The 18638-nt window shown below is 40.4% G+C and overlaps 2 protein-coding genes across 3 annotated transcripts in view; one reads left to right on the top strand and one right to left on the bottom strand.

Annotated features, from left to right (window-relative positions):
• Nucleotides 1-18638, bottom strand: part of LIPA (lipase A, lysosomal acid type) — a 122589-nt gene that overhangs the window by 98324 nt on the left and 5627 nt on the right. Inside the window, exon 1 of one of the 2 annotated variants that reach the window (XM_061174278.1) lies at nt 5949-6090. The exons of the other annotated variant lie outside the window; for it this stretch is intronic. The gene's annotated coding sequence lies outside the window, so the exon portion shown is untranslated. Of the gene's footprint in view, nt 1-5948; nt 6091-18638 lie in introns of those variants that run through there. 2 annotated transcript variants of the gene reach the window in all.
• Nucleotides 6091-17977, top strand: LOC133078829 (interferon-induced protein with tetratricopeptide repeats 5). The gene is made up of 2 exons (XM_061174026.1): nt 6091-6252; nt 13971-17977. Exons 1-2 carry the CDS (start codon nt 6248-6250, stop codon nt 15412-15414), a joined length of 1449 nt encoding a protein of 482 aa, XP_061030009.1. The 5' UTR covers nt 6091-6247; the 3' UTR covers nt 15415-17977.

The following is an 18638-nucleotide window of genomic DNA, read 5'->3' as shown; positions in this document are numbered from 1 at the left end:
GACATATATACACTACCAAATGTAAAATAGCTAGTGGGAAGCAGCAGCAGAGCACAGGGAGATCAGCTTGGTGCTTTGCGATGACCCAGAGGGGTGGGATAGAGAGGATGGGAGGGAGGCTCAAGAGGGAGGGGATATGGGGATATATGTATGCATATGGCTGATTCACTTTGGTGTACAACAGAAGCTAACACAGTATTGTGAAGCAGTTATACTCCAATAAAGATCTATTAAAAAAAAAAAACACTGGACTTACGTAAAATAAAATGTTCAATTCATTCATTTTATCAATAAATAGTTTTCAGTGCTAGATACCAAAAATACTATGGTGATATAGGGGAGGGAAAATTCTTTTTCCTCTACCCATCTTAGGTTCATTGGCTTGGGCCTTAAATTAAACTGAAAAAAGACAGATTAACAAGAGAAAAACAAACAAGTTTATTAACACATGCATCGGGCATACACAGGGGAGTACCCAGTGATGAGTAATTCAAAGGGGTGGGTTTATATAGCATCCTAACAAACAAACAGGACATTTTTGGAGAAGTGATAAGGTAAAGGCAAAGAACTTTAGTTTCTAAGTGGCAAATTATGGGAAGGCAAATATATGAGGGAAACTAATGGAAGATAATAGCCTGCTTATAAGGTTTTTTACGCATATTTTTCTGTTTGTGTCTCTGGGCTGAGTAGGGACTAGAGTTGTCTCAGGTGATTAACTTCTGTCCTTCCTGGTAGAGGAGGAGAGACATTTTTTTCAGGCAGATGGGGGAGAGCAGAGAGCTTTCCTTATATCTGCTTCTTTTCAACTGCCTTTAGCTCAAAATAGTCCTATGGCAAGGTGGCATATTTGGGGGTGGCATATTCTGCTACCCTTCAGTGAAACAAAGCAAACATTTTCCCCAAACCTCATGCAGCTTACAATCTAGTGAGAAAGACAGTAAAACAAATACACAGTCAATTAAAGGTCAGCTTTCCCCATGAAGATGTTTGAAATTTAATTCATTGTCAAACTGTGCCAAGTAGTTTCTCTTGTTTTATGCCATTTTGTTTGAAGTACTATTGATTCAGTCATTTGCTGGTATTGACATTTCTCCAAAGAAGATATACAGATTGCCAACAAACACATGAAAGGATGCTCAACATCACTAATCATTAGAGAAATGCAAATCAAAACTGCAGTAAGGTATCACCTCACACCAGTCAGAATGGCCATGATCAAAAAATCTATAAACAATAAATGCTGGAGAGGGTGTGGAGAAAGGGGAACCCTCTTGCACTGTTGGTGGGAATGTAAATTGATACAGCCACTATGGAGAACAGTATGGAGGTTCCTTAAAAAACTAAAAGTAGAACTACCATATGACCCAGCAATCCCACTACTGGGCATATACCCTGAGAAAACCATAATTCAAAAAGAGTCATGTACCACAATGTTCATTGCAGCTCTATTTACAAGAGCCAGGACATGGAAGCAACCTAAGTGTCCATCGACAGATGAATGGATAAAGAAGATGTGGCACATATAAACAATGGAATATTACCAAGCCATAAAAAGAAATGAAATTGAGTTATTTGTAGTGAGGTGGATGGACCTAGAGTCTGTCATACAAAGTGAAGTAAGTCAGAAAGAGAAAAACAAATACCGTATGCTAACACATATAGATGGAATCTAAAAAAAAAAAAAAGGTTATGAAGAGCCTAGGGGCAGGACAGGAATAAAGACGCAGATGTAGAGAATGGACTTGAGGACACGGGGAGGGGGAAGGGCGAAGCTGGGACGAAGTGAGAGAGTAGCATTGACATATATACACTACCAAATGTAAAACAGATAGCTAGTGGGAAGCAGCTGCATGGCACAGGGAGATCAGCTCGGTGCTTTGTGACCACCTAGAGGGGTGGGATAGGAAGGGTGGGAGGGAGGGAGACACAAGAGGGAAGAGATATGGGGATATATGTATATGTATAGCTGATTCACTTTGTTATAAAGCAGAAACTAACACACCATTGTAAAGCAATTATACTCCAATAAAGACGTCAAAAAAAAAGAAAAAAGAAATATTAAAAGGATGCTAAAGGATCTGAGAGACCGTCTGTAGCAATCATCTTTGATTATGACATTTTATTAATAGACAATGCACAACAAATAATGTTTTTAAAAGGAAAATTAAGGAACCAATGTTATTGTTTTTTCATTCTTGTGCATGTCTGGGGGGAGGATGTATTAATTTCCTATTGTGGCTCTAATAAATTACCACAAACTTGGTGGCTTAAAACCACACTAATTTATTACCTTACGGTTCTAGATATGAGAAGTCTGAAATTGGTTTCATTGGCCTGAAATCAAGGTGTTGGCACAGCCAAATTCCCTCCAGAGGCTCTAGGGGACAATTCTTTTGGTACCTTTTCCAGATTCTGGAGGCTGCCTGTATTTCCAGGTACGGACCCCTAATCCACAGAAAATACAAGTCCCCAGGGAATTCCCAGAAATATTGGGCAAGGCTTTGGATTTCTACTGAAATTCTATAGGAAATGAAGTGAGCAAAATTTATATCATTGAGGGGCAGGCATCAGAGTTACATAGAAGCAATCTTCACAATTTCCTTATCACTGAAACAAGAGATTTATTAGATTAACAAAAACATAACTTAAAGTGCTTGTGTTGGTGGGAGGAGGCTGTAAGGTACTAAAATAAGTGTAACCACTGCCAACTCCCCTAAGTCAGAAATATTAAAAGTAAATAATTATTGGATAAGTGGTCAATTCTCAACTAGGCAGTTTTTCCCAGGTATTGTTATACAACGTTTGTACCCAGAAAGCAGAGCTCATTAATGTAAAATAAATCTCCGGATTATGTAATGTGTTTGTGTGAGATGTGTTTGACAATCTCCAGAGATCACATTTACTTAGTGTGTCTTATAACCTAATACCACCTCTCTCTCCCATCCTTCCCAACTCTGGAAGAGATCTCTGCACTTCCCGGAGCTCAGTAAAACTAAAATGTGTGACAGCCTGGATGTCTGCAGAGAAAAACAACAAGCAGCAAATCCAGGAAAACAGATGCTTTTTGGTACTAAAGATACTACTGCCAAACTTACAAATGAATATATCCAGGGATTACCAAGCGGTCTCTTTAAACTGACAGCTGAATTTCAGGAGCTTGTTACTCCCATGGAAATGACTGACAGAACCTCAGTCGGTGTCCTTATTTAGAGGTCCCCCCAAGTGCCCAGCGGGGGTCTCTCATGTACCCTAAATCAAGCCAAGCCATAGCTCTTGCCGTTCACTACTATTATAGGTGCCCCAGCCCAAGTCTTCGCTAATTGCTGTCTACACACCACCACAGGCTCTACCTCCTTGAGGATCATCCTGGCCACCAATGTCTCCATTCCCACGATGCTGCTAGACCTGGAACTGCATTGGGACTAAAAGTCTCTACCCTACAGCCTGCCCCAGCTTGAACTGCCCACCCTCAGTCTGTCTCCATAGCTCTGTATCTTGTCCCCAGCCAGACCAAATGTGATACAGCCACCTCCACTTTGAAGCCCATACTGAAGGGAGTAGGCCTTCACTGCCATTGCCCTGGATATCAATCCTTTCACCCAGGCCATCTGTTGAACTCCAGTACCACCCCCAACTTCCCTTGATCTGTATCCACTTTCTCTCTCCTACCTAAAGTCCACCTCCTCTCTCTTTCGGGCTGTGCTGGGAAGACTAATTCAAATAAATTAGGTATATACATGAGGGTATTACTTACATGGTTCTCAACTGTGGGGAAGAGGGAAGAGGAGGATTTTGCCCCTCGGGACCAAAAAAAAACAACAACAAAAAAAGTTGGATTTGGCATTATATGGAGACAGTTTCATTTGTCACAACTGCAGGGTGCTACTGCCATCTAGTGGAGAGATGCAAGATTGCTACTTAAACATCCTAAACTGTCAATAGCGCCAAGGTTGAGAAACTCTGGCTTATATCTATTCCTTGGAAGAGTTATTACTTAAGTTTCAGTTTCCCAAGCAGATTTTTGATCAGTTGCCATGTTTCATGTTCTATTTCTCTTTTTCTCTAGTTGCTGTGTTTCACAGGTTGATGAGAATAAATTCAGAAGGTAATACACGATTAATTTTCCCAAGAATCCACCCAATCCAACAGTCTGTGAAAAAAAGACTGATACTCAAATTCCATCCAGTACTTTCACCATGTTCAACACCTACTCAACAGTCGGGTCTTCACTTCTTCTCAATCCTGAAAGTGTATATTCCTTTAAAATTTGTATAGACGGTTTTTGTCTTTCTGAATTTGAATTCCTAAACAATATAAGTTGATAACCAGGATCTTTTTTTCCCTTTTGATTTTTATCATTGATTGTTCAGTTGCTGTCCACGCAAACCTTAATAAGCAAAGACTATCTCTTGGCCCAGATACAGCTAAAAGAAAGGAAAGGAAAGGAGTAGGAACAAGGAAGCAAAAACACTACCTACGCACTGGAAATTTTTTCAAACAGAGCTCTATTAAGGATGTTCTACATCCTTAGAAAGGAGGAAATTCTGGGCTTATTTTTCTACCTCCAAGTAAACCATTCAGTACTTTTTCTAAAATGTGGCTTCTCACTTAAACATTACAACAGCCTACACGCCCACCGCATCCACATTACCGCTCCGGCCTCACTTCTTAGGACGTTTTCCCTGCTCTCTGCACTCCAACCACACCATCTGCGCTTGCCAAGTATGCTTGCACCTCCAGGCCTTTGCACTTACTGTTCCCCCGGCCTGGAACGCTCTTCCTTAGTCCCATATCTACAGTGCTCACTCGTTCACCCCCTTCAGATCTTCGCTCAACTGTCACGTTCTCAGTGAAACCTTCCCTCACCAAGATATTTATAACAGCAAAACACCTTGCACTCCAACCTTCTCTCTGCTTTTTCTCCATAGCACCACCTAACAAAAAATGTTTTATATCTTCTTTATCTTTACCTCTCACACTAGAAATTAACTCCAAACAAACAGGAGAGTAATAAAATCACAAACGCACAACTAACTACACTTCTGTACCTACACTGTTAGCCATGTTTAACGTGATTCTGGGGAAGCAAGAACTGACTTTATCTACAGGCCCCTTTTCCCAGCAAAACCGAATGAAAAAGTCAGCACTTTTAAAACTAGCGACCACATAGTAAAAACTGTACATCGCTGTCCGTTCATTTGAAAGCAAAGTGACTAGGATGGTATAAAAGTGATAAGCTGGTGCCTTTTAAACGTTTCGATGATGAACACGTTTTCTCAAAGTTTGAGAATTATCTCCACCCTCTGTGCACAACCAGGAACAAAATGCAGAAGACGGTGAACGGGGTAGGGCTTGCCCCTTGTCTCTTTTATTCCCAGCTATATTGACAGGGCCTTCAGCAATGTCTGGCTCAATTCGAAGGGGACAAAATTTTTAGTGTATCGGCATTCGCCATTTTCCGCTTAGATTCCTAATACCACCTCATCTTTATTGGGACCTTATTATAGGAAGCTCGGTTGGCAAGGGCATGGAAGGCAAGGGAACTTTCATACAATTGTGGGTGGGGGGGGGTGTATAAACATCTTTGCAAAGCTATTCGGCAATAGCTACCAAAATGTTGAATGTATACACATTTTGGCCCCCAAGTTTCTCTAGATTTAACCAATGGAAATCATGGCACAAGTGCACGGCACTGCACCTGTGTTGGCTGAATCAAGACTTGAGTTCCAGCCTAGGACGCAGAAAGCTGGAAAGAGCATCGCCTCCACCCAACCAAAATAACGCTGAGCAATCTCCTGTCATTTTAGTTACAACAACAACAACAAGCAACAACCCCCAAGAAAGCTAATCTAGAGGCAAGTGGACTCAGCGAGGTAGGTGAGAGCCAATACTGAAGTCTCGAGGCCCAGCTGTAAATTCCACCCCGAACGACTCCGCGCTGCGCAAACCTCTCACTGCGACTCCTCAGCCGGCTCCGGGGCCCACTCAACTAGCTCTTCCAGAAGTTTCTGTTTCCCGGAGCTGGACTCCGCCTAGTCGGGGATCAGATTCACTTTCTAGTTTCCTCTTCCCGCTCGGGTCCCGCCTTGAACAAAGCGGCCGCCCGCGCGCGCGGACTAGCGCTGCGGTCATCTTGCTCGCGCGCGCGCACACGCACGCGGCCGCTCAGTCCGCGCAGCAGCCGAGCGCTGAGGAGAGAAGCGGAGAGGACCGGCGCCTCCCAAGACGGCCGCAGAGCCGAGCCACCATGAGGTGAGGGCTTCTGCCCGCTTCTTCTCCCCAACTCCGTGGGGCCTTTGTGGCACACCCGCGTTTCTCGCGTATTCCGCTTCCAGCGCAGCGCTGCGGCCTTTGAAGGGGCCGAGCCCGGCCGCCGGGCGTCTGCGTTGGGGACGCTCCCCGGGAGCCCCGTCTAGGCCCGGGACGGCAGAAGGCGGGCCTGCTGGGGAGGGTGGCCGAGCGGACCCTTCTTTCGAGCCCCGGGCGTCCGCGGTCGGGACTGTCGGGCCGGGGGGCGGCGGGGCTGGGGGTGCCGGGCGACGCGTCCCGCGGGCCTGTCACCTCCCTGCGGCTCCGGTCGTCGCCGCCCCGGGCCGGTGCGGGCGGCTTCTGCGTGGCCGGTCCCCGCAGGCCGCAGCCCCCGGCGTCACACGCGTCCGCTCCTGCCATTTTGCCTTCTGATTCCTGGGTCTGACTTCCCCCCCTCCTTTGTACCGTGGACAGATGGTTCTTGTTCCACGCCATCCACCGTTTTATGAGGCTTTCTGTCTCCGTCTCCTTGACTGGCGTGTGGTGGGTGGTCCTTGGCTGACCCATGTAATGCGGTCCCCTGCCCTGCACGTGGGTAGTTAACGGTCTCCATTGGGAAGCTGAGGAGTGGGAGATTCCGATCTGGGGCCCCTGAAGCCCGTAGAGCCCTTTGTTCTAAATCCTGACTTTGACCACCTACGAGTTGGGTGAGCCAAAGCAAAGTTTCTTCAGTTCGGTGAATCTGTTTCTTATCTGTAAAAATTGATAGCGTCCATCCCTTAGGACTGTAGAAGGGCTTGTTGACTGATGTCTGGCACTTAATATTTGCAAATGTTGACTATAAAAAGGTTTAATAAATGCTTCACTTCTACCGTTTGTAAGAAGGGAGGGAGGTGGGAAGTATCGGGAAGGGGCCTGAAGAAATAGGGAAGGAAAGGCGAGTGCGCTGTATGTGGATGCAGGTTGGTGTGGAAGAGGGGTGGACCCCATTGGGCGCTAACTGTCTCCCAAGGAAAATGAAAGACTACTCCTTCCTGGCAAAAAACAAAAACAAAAAACACACCCCCCCCCCAAAACACACACAAAATTACCTGAAGATAGATGTTGCCTCTTCAGACACAATAGCCTCTCTCTGCCAGCTTCCCAGAGACAAAGTTTAAAAATTAAGTAGACACAGTTGAAAAAGTAAAACTTGTCATAGTGTCCAGTTGTGCATAAATCCCATAGAGTGTGGGCACAGCACTCACATGGCTAACTGAATGTCCCTTGGAGATCTCACAGCTGCATCATAATGCCTGGGGCAGCCCTCCCTCCTCATCGTCCTTGCGCAGAGGCAGATGTTCATTTTACTCTGTGGTTGGGCGGAGGGCTGGTAAGCCCATGTTGGATAGGGAAGACTGAAGTGGCAGAAAGTTTGGAGCCATTAGCAAGATGGGAAGAACTAGCAGGAATTCCCTCATCTGAAATTCAAGTGCTTTTTTTTTTTTTAATGCTAGGCTTATGCCTCTGGGCTGGAAATGCCAGAAGCTACCACTATCTAACTGCATTCCCTCAACAAATATTTATTATTGAGTTTCTCTTATATGCCTGAAATCATAGATTCTGGGGACACAGAGGTGGAAAACATAAAACTGGAGTAAGGTCCGTATTCTCATTTAAATGGGGGAAATAGACAACCAAGAATAAATGAGTAAATAATCAACGTAATTCAGAAAGTGATAAGAGATATAAGGAAAATAAAATAGGGCTAAGAGAGTGACCTAGAATGGAGGGGGTTATTTTAGATAGCTCTACCACAGGCGGCCTCTTGGGTAAGGAATATTTGAGCTGAGTTAAAGGAAGGAGCTAGTCATACAAAGATTTAGGAGCAGAGCTTTTTAAGTAGAGTAAAAACAACAGGTGTAAAAGTCCTTGAACTTGATATGTTCAAGATAGGAAGAAGGTCAGTATGTCTAAAACACAGATAATGAGGAGGAGAGTAGGAGAAGACAAGGTTGGGTGGGTAGACAAGTCCAGCTCCTTTAGGGACTTGGAAGACATGGCAAAGGCTAGATTAAAATCTAGGGGTGTTGGGAAGCTATTGGGAGATTTTAAACCAGGAGACTGATGTAATCTGGTTTACACTTTCAAAAGTTTACTAGTACTGTATGGGGATCAAGAGTGGAAACAGCAGATTTTTGCCACAGCTCAAAGGAAAGGTAATAGTCTTTCCTATTTTCCTAGACTAGCAGAATAGCAGTGGAAATGGAAAAAAGTGGATGGATTTGAGATGTATTTGGGTGATAGAATTAACAGGACTTCCTATTGGATTGGATGAGAGGTTGAAAGAAGAATAGGAATCAAAGATTACTCCTACGTTATTTGGCCTGTGGGACTAAGAGGTACCAAACAAGGTGGGGAAAACTAAGGGAGGAACAGGCTCAAGGAACCCAGATTTCTATAATTTCTATATTTACTTGAGATGCCAACTGAACTTCTAATTGAAGATGTAAACTAAAAATTAGATAAGTCTGGAATTCAAGGGAGAGATCAGAGATAGAAGAAATACCTTGGAAGATCATCAGCATATACATCTTTGGATTATGGAAAAAAAGGTATTTTAATTCCCTTACGGTAATAATGATGATAATTATATCTTTGATAACTAAGATTTTTGTCCTTCCTTCAGATCACTTTTAATACATTTCCACCCAGCTCTTTTGTTATTTGAAAGAATCATTAATCACCCTCTCTGCCGCTCCACAGCGTGTCTAGTGAGAAGCAGCTCCATCTCAGAACAACTCCAACAATGCAGAATGCTGTGACTTTAGACTGAGGGCTCGTATTTGAAACCATTGTTTTCTTATCCTGAGACCTTTAACTGTCTGACATGTCTTTTCCAACGGGCAGTTACACAACCTCTTACCTGCTCTTTAAGCTGCTCTAAAATCTCTTGTTTTCTTTTAAGTCCTTCCCAGGCAAAGTGAATTTTACATACATTAGACATATCCTATATTTTAAAGCAAGCTACTCTTAAAAAAAAAAAAAACTCCAGTTTTTATGTGAAAGAGGTAATATAGCGTTATGGTTAAAAGGCATAACCTTTTGTTTAAGTCAGGCAGAACTAGGTTTGAATCTGTGCTTGGACACTTTATAGCTGTGTAACCTTGGACATGTAATTTAAACTCTGTTTCCCAGTCCTCATCCATAAAATTGTGAAAATAATAAGACATTGTTGTGAAAATAATAAGACATTGTTATAAAAATTAAATGTAATTTGTGTAAAGTACTTGGCACACTGCCTGACATGTGCAGTGTGGCAAGTGAATGGTTTTGGGGGGTGTTTTTGTTTGACCTCTCATCTGATTCTAGAAATACATCGTACAAGTGTAACATTTATACTGTTGAGCTGAATCTGTAGTGAACCTAGGTCTTATGCATAAAGTTGTTTTCTCAAATATATCCTTGTTTGCCATTTAATTTAGCCCACACTGTGAATAAAATAGGGAAAATTTCAAGTTAGAGTAGAGGTCTAGCCTGTTGGGCTTGAGGCTTTTTTATACATTAAGCTCTATAGGCCCAGTGTCTTTAACTGTCCTGTCCCATGCAGTAACCACTAGTCATACGTGACTATTCAAATTAATTAAAAGTAAATAAAATACAAAAAGCAGTTCATTGGTCATCCTAGCCACATTTCAAGTGATCAGTGGTCACGTGTGGCTAGTGTCTATCACATTGTGCAGCACAGATAAGAACATTCCCATCGTGGCAGGAAGTTCTATTAGAAAGCTCTGGTCTAGAACCTGCAATCACTAAAATGTGGGACCTGTATATATGTGTTTATATGTATATACAGACCACACGAGAAAGAGAATAAATATGAAAATATTGCAAAATTAAAATTAGTAATTATAAGTGAACATAAATGTCTACTAAATATAGTATTAAGTTAGCTATTAATGTTTAAATTTAGTATTTATAAAAATTAGAAAACATTTCATGAAGTATATGATTAGATTATAAATATGAAGTGGTTTTATTATTCTAATCACTACTACTAATTGGGTAATTAATCCAGTTCTCTGACTCTTCTGCCACTTTTGGCTATTAGGACAGCCTCTTTCCAGTTCCTAAGGACTCAGCCCAATTCATTTTAAAACCTCAGTCTCATATTTGATTCAAAGCGCTCTTCTCTTCCTTCCCAACTCCCAGAAAATATTGATAAAGGTGCTGTGAAGAATAGGAAAATGTGATAGACTAGGCTTTAGGATGGCAGGCAAGGTGGAGATGCAGCTTCAGCTAAAGTGGTCAGGGGTAGCCTTCTTTGAAGAGCTGAGATTTGAGCCAAGACCAGAATTAAGAGAATAAGTAAACCCTAGTACTCTCTTAGGAAGAATTCACAGAGTGAGGGAATAAAAAGCAGGTACAAATGCCCTGATGTAGATGCATACTTGGCATAAGAAATAATAAACAATAAACTTTTGTAAAGGCTTGTATGACTGGAGTGCAGTGAGCATGAGGAAAGTGGTACAAAATGAGGTTAGAGAAGTAGACATGGGCCAGATGGTAAAGGGCATAGTAACCATGGTTAGGAGTTTGGGGCTGGAGATAAAGATTTGAGTAGTATTAACAATGTATAGTTTCACTCCGCTTCATATTCCATCCTTCTCAGAATTATCCCCGTCTCTCCCACAAGCATCATTTTCTCCCTTAATACTGGATCATTTCCTTTTGACATATCATTAAGTCATTAAAAATATGATTGAAAAAATTTTTGACAATTTCCTCAGATTTGCCTCTGTTTCTCTACTCCCTTCATAGTAAAATTCCTTGAAGGAGTGACCTATATTCCCCATATCCACTTCTTCTCCTCTTCCCATTATCCCCTCAACCCACTCCAGTAATATTTTCATCCCTACCGTTCTGTTAAAACATCAAGTTCCCGCACAACTTTACTCCTCCCAAAACAGTGATCTCTGTCCTCATTTTCTCAACCTCTTAGGATCATTTGTGCACATTAAACATTTATCTCTCTTTTTTAGAAATCAACATTTTCTTCCTTAGGCTTTCATGACACCAGATTTCTTGGTTTATCTGCTCCCCTACTGATTATTAAGATTAGAAAGGGGCAATTGAGTTGAAGTAAGATCTCAACAGTGAAAAGGAGGAAGTCATAAAGGATCTGAGGGCAGAATGGTCTAAGCCAGTGCTTCTCAACCAGGGTGATTTTTGCCCCCCCAGGGGACATTTGGTGATATCTGGAGACAGTTTTGGTTGTCACCACTGGAGGAATGCTAGTTATATCTACTGGGTCAAGGCCAGGGATGCTACTAAATATCCTGCAATGCACAGGTCAGCCCCAACAAAAAGAATTCCTTGACAATCATAACTAAAGTACACCACCACCACCACCACCACCACATAATCCCATTACTCTGATTTTTTTTTTTCTTAACACTTATTACTGTCTGGAATTATGTTGTCCGTTGATTTGTTTACATGTTTATTTTCTGTCAACCCCTTTTGTTCCCTCCTCTCCTGTAATAGAATTACCATGAAGAAAAGGCCTTTTTCTATCTTGCTCATTACTGTATTCACTACAACCAGCATATTGCCTGGCATGTATGACATGAGGTGATCAGTAAATGTTTCCTTTTTTTTAAAATTTATTTGGCTGCATTGGGTCTTAGTTGCGGCACACGGGATCTTTGTTGCGGCATGCGGGATCTTTCGTTGGGGCACGCAGGCTCTTTATTGCGGCGTGCGGGTTTCTCTCTAGTTGTGGTGCGCAGGCTCCAGAGTGTGCGGGCTCAGTAGTTGCGGCGTGCGGGCTTAGTTGCCCCGCAGCATGTGAGATCTTAGTTCCCCAACCAGGGATCGAACCCGCGTCCCCTGAATTGGAAGGCGGATTATTAACCACTGGACCACCAGGGAAGTCCCCAATAAATGTTTCTTGATAGAAATACTATAGTTCCCGTAAACATTGATACAAATATGCATACATACATGTAAGGAGGAGAGTCCTGTGCACAGCATAAAGGGAAATAGACACACACCGTACATTATTCATCCGATAATTAGAATATTTCCCTCTTTGAGAGAAGCCTTAAGTAGCTTTTTTTTTTTCTGTAAATTTCTTTCAACCCTTAATTGTGGCCAATTGTAGACTTAGAAAGTCTTTCCTGACTGCCTCACCACTACCATCAGCAAAACAAACAAAACTAGGTATATGAATCAGGATTTTGTCAGTTGCAGACAGGAGAAACCCAGTTCAAACTGGCTTAAGCAAAAAGAGAGATTATTTCCTTAAAAAAGTAGAAGTCCAGGTATGGACAGGGTGATCCAGGTATTTAGTCAGCACCACCAGCAATCTGTCTTTATTCCTGTCTAAGCCCTGCTTTCCTCTATGTTTGATTCTTTCTCAGGCAGGCTGTCCCCAAGAGTTTGGAAAGATGGCCACCAGCAACTCCAGCTTATATTCTACTAGCTTAAAATTTTTGGAAGAGAGTTCCAGCAAAGCCCCATTTCAGCAAAATTATATTTTAATTGGATTATCTCTGAATATATCACTGGGTCCAAGGAGTGGCTGGAATATGTGTGCTTTCCTACAGACTGGAGGAAAGTGTAGACAGCCTGTCTCAAATCACATGGACTGAGAGTAGGGGGAGATGTTCCACCAAATGAAGGCCCCAGATGTCCACAACACTGGACTATGTGCCCTTCCTGAGTCACTTCCATGGAACTTTATTGGAATGCTGAGTTGTAATTGACTGTGTACTTAGTGTACTTATAAGCTCTGTATAAGCGGGGCTGTGTCTTATTCAGTTACATCCCCAGGGTTATTCAGAAGGTCTTGCACATAAAAGCCTTTCGGTAATGAATAAATACTTCCTGTCCCTTCCTTTCCCCTTCATCTTCCTAGTTTCAGAGATGAAACTAGGCCCTGCAGAGAGAACACTGTGCTTCACACAAAGGGAGTTCAACAAATATTTGTGAAGTGAACATTAAGGGTAATGTTAAGTTAATAATAGGTGGTAGACTTTATTGTTGCCCACAATCCTAAAGGTCAGAAGGATATAGCACTTAACATCAAAACCTACTAACCCTCCTTTTGCTTTTTCCCCATTTTCTCTAAATCTTTGTTATATCTCAAACTTATACTTCTTCCCGTCTCTTGGTATTCCTGTTCCTGTCTGACTCTGTGTCCTTTTTTCTCTGTGGGGTTTCCTTTGTTTGTTTCTTTATTTCTCTGCAAAAATTATATATTCACGTGGCTTCTGTCTCCTTCAGTGTACTTCTTTTTCTTATTTCTCACCTTCTCCTCTTTCCCTTCACTACTCATAATACAGAAAAGAAATTTTTATATTGTTTATTAACTGTGTGTATATCTATTATTATTAATTTTCAGAACTAGTAAATACAATATTTTAAATTCCACTCTCTAAAAATAGGTGGTCCTTGTGGGTTAGTGACTGCCAAAAGGAAATAGATACCCTATAACATAGAAAATGCTGTCATCTCTCCAGAATTGGTTTTGCAATAAATAATGTGAATTTAATGAAATATTTCTAGGACATAATGATACTAGTTTCCTCTGTGTATAGAGTTATAGAAACCTAGTGCTTTAACTGTAAGATCAAATAGATAAAATATAGTTCTTTGCTTAACAACCTGTTTAAGATTTTAAAATTTATTATTTCCTTTATTTCTTCAAAAATTAAAAAGGATTTTATCTTTGACAGTGAAATTCCTAAGGACTCATTGAAGGCCATTCTGTTGGAGTTAGAATGTCACTTCACATGGAATTTACTTAAGGAAGACATTGATCTGTTTGATGTAGAAGATACAATTGGGCAACAGCTTGAATTTCTTACCACAAAATCCAGACTCACTCTTTATAACCTGTTGGCCTATGTGAAACACCTAAAGGGCCAAAATAAAGATGCTCTAGAGTGCTTGAAACAAGCAGAAGAAATAATACAGCGAGAACACTCGGACAAAGAAGAAGTACGAAGTCTGGTCACTTGGGGAAACTACGCCTGGGTTTATTATCACATGGACGAGCTTAAAGAAGCTCAGAAGTATATAGACAAGGTAGGGAACGTCTGCAAGAAATTGTCCAGTACTTCTGACTACAAGTTGGAACGTCCAGAGATCGACTGTGAGAAAGGGTGGGCACTCTTGAAATTTGGAGGAAAGTATTACCAAAAGGCTAAAGCAGCTTTTGAGAAGGCTCTGGAAGCAGAACCAGACAATCCAGAATTTAACATCGGCTATGCCATCACAGTGTATCGGCTGGATGATTCTGACAGAGAAGGGCCTATAAAGAGCTTTTCTCTGGGCCCCCTGCGGAAAGCTGTTACCCTGAACCCAGATAATTCCTATATTAAGGTTTTTCTGGCGCTGAAGCTTCAAGATGTACATGCAGAAGCTGAAGGGGAAAAGTATATTGAAGAAATCCTGGACCAAATATCATCCCAACCTTACGTTCTTCGTTATGCAGCCAAATTCTATAGGAGAAAAAATTCCTGGGACAAAGCTCTTGAACTTTTGAAAAAGGCCTTAGAGGCGACACCAACCTCCTCTTTCCTGCATCACCAAATGGGACTTTGCTATAGGGCACAAATGATCCAAATCAAGAAGGCCACTCGCAACAGACCTAAAGGAAAGGATAAACTGAAAGTTGATGAGCTGATTACAACAGCTATATTTCATTTCAAAGAAGCTGTGGAGCGAGATTCTATGTTTGCATTTGCCTACACGGACCTGGCCAACATGTATGCTGAGGGAGGCCAGTATAGCAATGCTGAAGACATTTTTCAGAAAGCTCTTCGTCTGGAGAACATAACTGATGATCACAAACATCAGATCCACTACCACTATGGCCGCTTTCAGGAATTTCACTGTAAATCAGAAAATACTGCCATCCACCATTATTTAGAAGCCTTAAAGGTCAAAGACAGGTCATCTCTGCGTACTAAACTGACAAGTGCTCTAAAGAAATTGGCTACCAAGAGACTTGGTCACAATGCTTCAGATGTGCAGAGTTTAAGTGCCCTAGGGTTTGTTTACAAGCTGGAGGGAGAAAAGAGGCAAGCTGCTGAGTACTATGAAAGGGCCCAAAAGATAGATCCAGAAAATGCAGAATTTCTTACTGCTCTCTGTGAGCTTCGACTTTCCATTTAAATACATACTCCAGGAAATTAGTTCTAAGCTTTTTTTCTCCATTTTGGTTTCTTATATTTTTGTTCATTGTTTTAATCCATTGTTCATAATAGAGCTAATTTTTACTGAATTGTTATTTTGTACCTGGCATCATGCTAAATACTTTATATATGTTATGATGAATCTTTTTTTTTTAATTAAAATACAATAATCCATTGAGAAACAGCAAAATTCCGGCTGTTGTAACTTTAAAAAGTATGGTCATTCTGACTTTATATTCTTTATCTCTGCTATTTATAATAATTTTCTGATGAGATTTTGTGAAGTTTTCCACATTACTTCCTTATGCTGCGAGTATAATGCTACACAAGCCTTTGACACCTAAGTCAGGAACAGTCTTTTAGGAGTGCAAAATTATATTAGTTTAAGCACTTAACTATGTAGCTTGCAAAAGACGGAAACTTCAAGTTACAGATGTTCTGACTTTGAGGATATTTAACCATCAACATGATAGTTACCTAAAGAATCCTCTTTGTTGGAAGAAAAAAGTTTATAATAGAAGTTTGTCATCCCTGATGACTTCAGTAAAAGGAGAAAACACTAGAACATGAGAAAAAAAGATTTCCCCATATACAGAACTTCAGGGACCCATGAGAAATCCAAAGTATTACCTCCCAGAATATTCATTAAGTAGCTAGAAATAGTGATGAGGAAAAAAATGAATAATGGAAAATCATTAGTTTCAAATTTTTCTAGTTCTTTTAACTAGAAGAATAAACCTGAAGTTAATCTAGATGGAATTAATTTTATTCCTTCCAATTAAAATTGCTGTATTTTTAGGTTAAAATCATTGAGATAAAAAGCAGACCAATTGAGAAATTGGGAGAAATGATAAACAAATGGGTAAAGTAGATGCCCCTAACCTGCATCCCTAGATTACCAAGATTTCAGTGATTTAGTTTTGGGTCTGGACTGGTTGGAATTCTCACCTACACAATTTCTGGCCTTTGGTTAACTGTTTTAGTATTCCAAAGTTACTTCTATGAAGCTTTTCCTTTTGTCTGAAGTTTTCAGATTGACATGTTTTCCTGTAGATCCTCTAGGAATAGTTAAGCCCTATTTTCAGTTTTAATATCCACTTTGAAGGGTCACTGCTTAAGAGCTTTTATCCCAGAGGACTTTTTAAATCGGGATGTTGCTAAAAGTAGCTGCTTTAATGTTGTTTCCTTGATTATAGACTACACAATTATATTTACCACCACAGTGTTAGTGGAAAAATATGCCATATGATTTAATTCTCCATACCTTCCTTCAATGTAGCTCTTAAAACTACTGTAATATATACTGTATATATTCTCCGTACCTCTTAAAACTACTGTGTTTTTTACTTTTTGTTACTATTTTTATTTTTTAAATTTCTATTATAGTTTTGATTATTATAGAAGTAATGAATTCTCATTGTAAAATTTCAAACAATACAGAAGTATATGAATTTAAAAGAGCACTTCCTTCACCCTACCCCAATTCCACATGCCCAAGGTAAACTGTTAATAATTTGATAGGTATCCCTCCAGATATTTTTTCTCAGCATATTCAAACATACATAAATACTGCAGTGTATCTCATGAATTAAATTTTTTTAAATGTTTGTTTTACTTACCTCCCTGCTGGTTTTATTAATTTCGCTGATTTCACTTGTTTATTCAAGAATTAAGGACAGGCAAGGGAATGATCTTTAAGTATTTCAGTAATTCAGGACCGAAGTCCTAACCTATCAGTAGAAGCATTTGTCCTGTTTTGCAGCAAATAGCTTATTTTGCAGCAAGTCATTTTCTGCCATTGGGAATAATGTTACAATTAAGGTTATGTTCCCAAGTAGAGACTTCATACGCAATAAAATTACAGTTGTGATATCAAAACAAAGATACAACTATACAAGCCTTTCTATTTAAACATTAGACTTTAAGGTCTATTAAGTGATTTTAAAATCCACTAGATATTAAAATGTTGAAATGTATAAGAAGCATAACATACTAAAGTATAAAATCAGCATATGAATAATACAACTGTATAAGTTGAACTAAAATTAATATTTATAATTTTAAATTTTGTCAGTATTGTGCTTGCCTTACTAAACTTTATAACTATTTATAGATACTTTCATAGACTCTTCGGTTTAAAAAAGACCTCAAAATTCACCTTTATTAATTAACCATCAAAATTTGAAGGTTGAATTATCTTCCTAAATGATAATTTTGTTTTCAGATAGTCCTTATTCTTAGAAATTTGGGACTTCCCTCGTGGTGCAGTGGTTAAGAATCCGCCTGCCAATGCAGGGGACACAGGTTAGATCCTTGGTCCAGGAAGATCCCACATGCCGCAGAGCAACTAATCCCATGCGCCATGACTACTGAGCCTGTACTCTAGAGCCCGCGAGCTACAACTACTGAAGCCCGCACGCCTAGAGCCCGTGCTCCACAACAAGAGATGCCACCACAATGAGAAGCCCGCGTACCACAATGAAGAGTAGCCCCCGCTCGCCACAACCAGAGAAAGCCCGTGCGCAGTGATGAAGACCCAATGCAGCCAAAAATAAATAAATTTATTTAAAAAATAAAATTTGTTTCTGCCATTTAACTGAAGACTTCTAGCGTGTAGTTTACACATTTTGGTCTATCCTTAGGGACTTCAATGATCTAATGCTTTTTAGAGATGACATTTTGTATTAGTTAAATCTCTTAATTGCAAATCAAAAAACTCAGCTAAACTGACCTAAGCAAAAATGAAAATATAATGACTGATGTAATTTAATAGTCCAGGGGCAGCACTAATTTCAGATAAATTTGAAGGAACAAATGAATCACCAAATACATATGGCTGTTACGTGAAGTCAAGTGACACTGAGTAGCCAAATACCAAATGTCTACTACACATATCTTAAAGTAATTGAAGACAATTGCCCTATGTCCCCTGAAACTTAAGTTAAACATTCCATTTCCTTTCACCCACCCCAATAAGACATATTGAAGTCTCCTCCCAATCATGGTTATTTTGAATTTTCTCCAAATTGTCTTTATCCTTTGGCAATGGTTTGTGCACAGGGTTTAACTTCATACCTAAAGTGAGGTTTTAGGACTCTGGTAGAATGATCCCTTATCTTTTCTATGAACTATATGTATATTAATGTAGCCAAAATAATAATATCCACTTCCTATCTACTTATGTGTAGGTTTTTCCACACATGC

This window comes from Eubalaena glacialis, chromosome 1, assembly GCF_028564815.1.
Source record: "Eubalaena glacialis isolate mEubGla1 chromosome 1, mEubGla1.1.hap2.+ XY, whole genome shotgun sequence".
Lineage (NCBI taxonomy): Eukaryota > Metazoa > Chordata > Mammalia > Artiodactyla > Balaenidae > Eubalaena > Eubalaena glacialis.
Note: the sequence above shows the minus strand (reverse complement) of the source record. Positions and strands in the feature narration are given on the sequence as shown.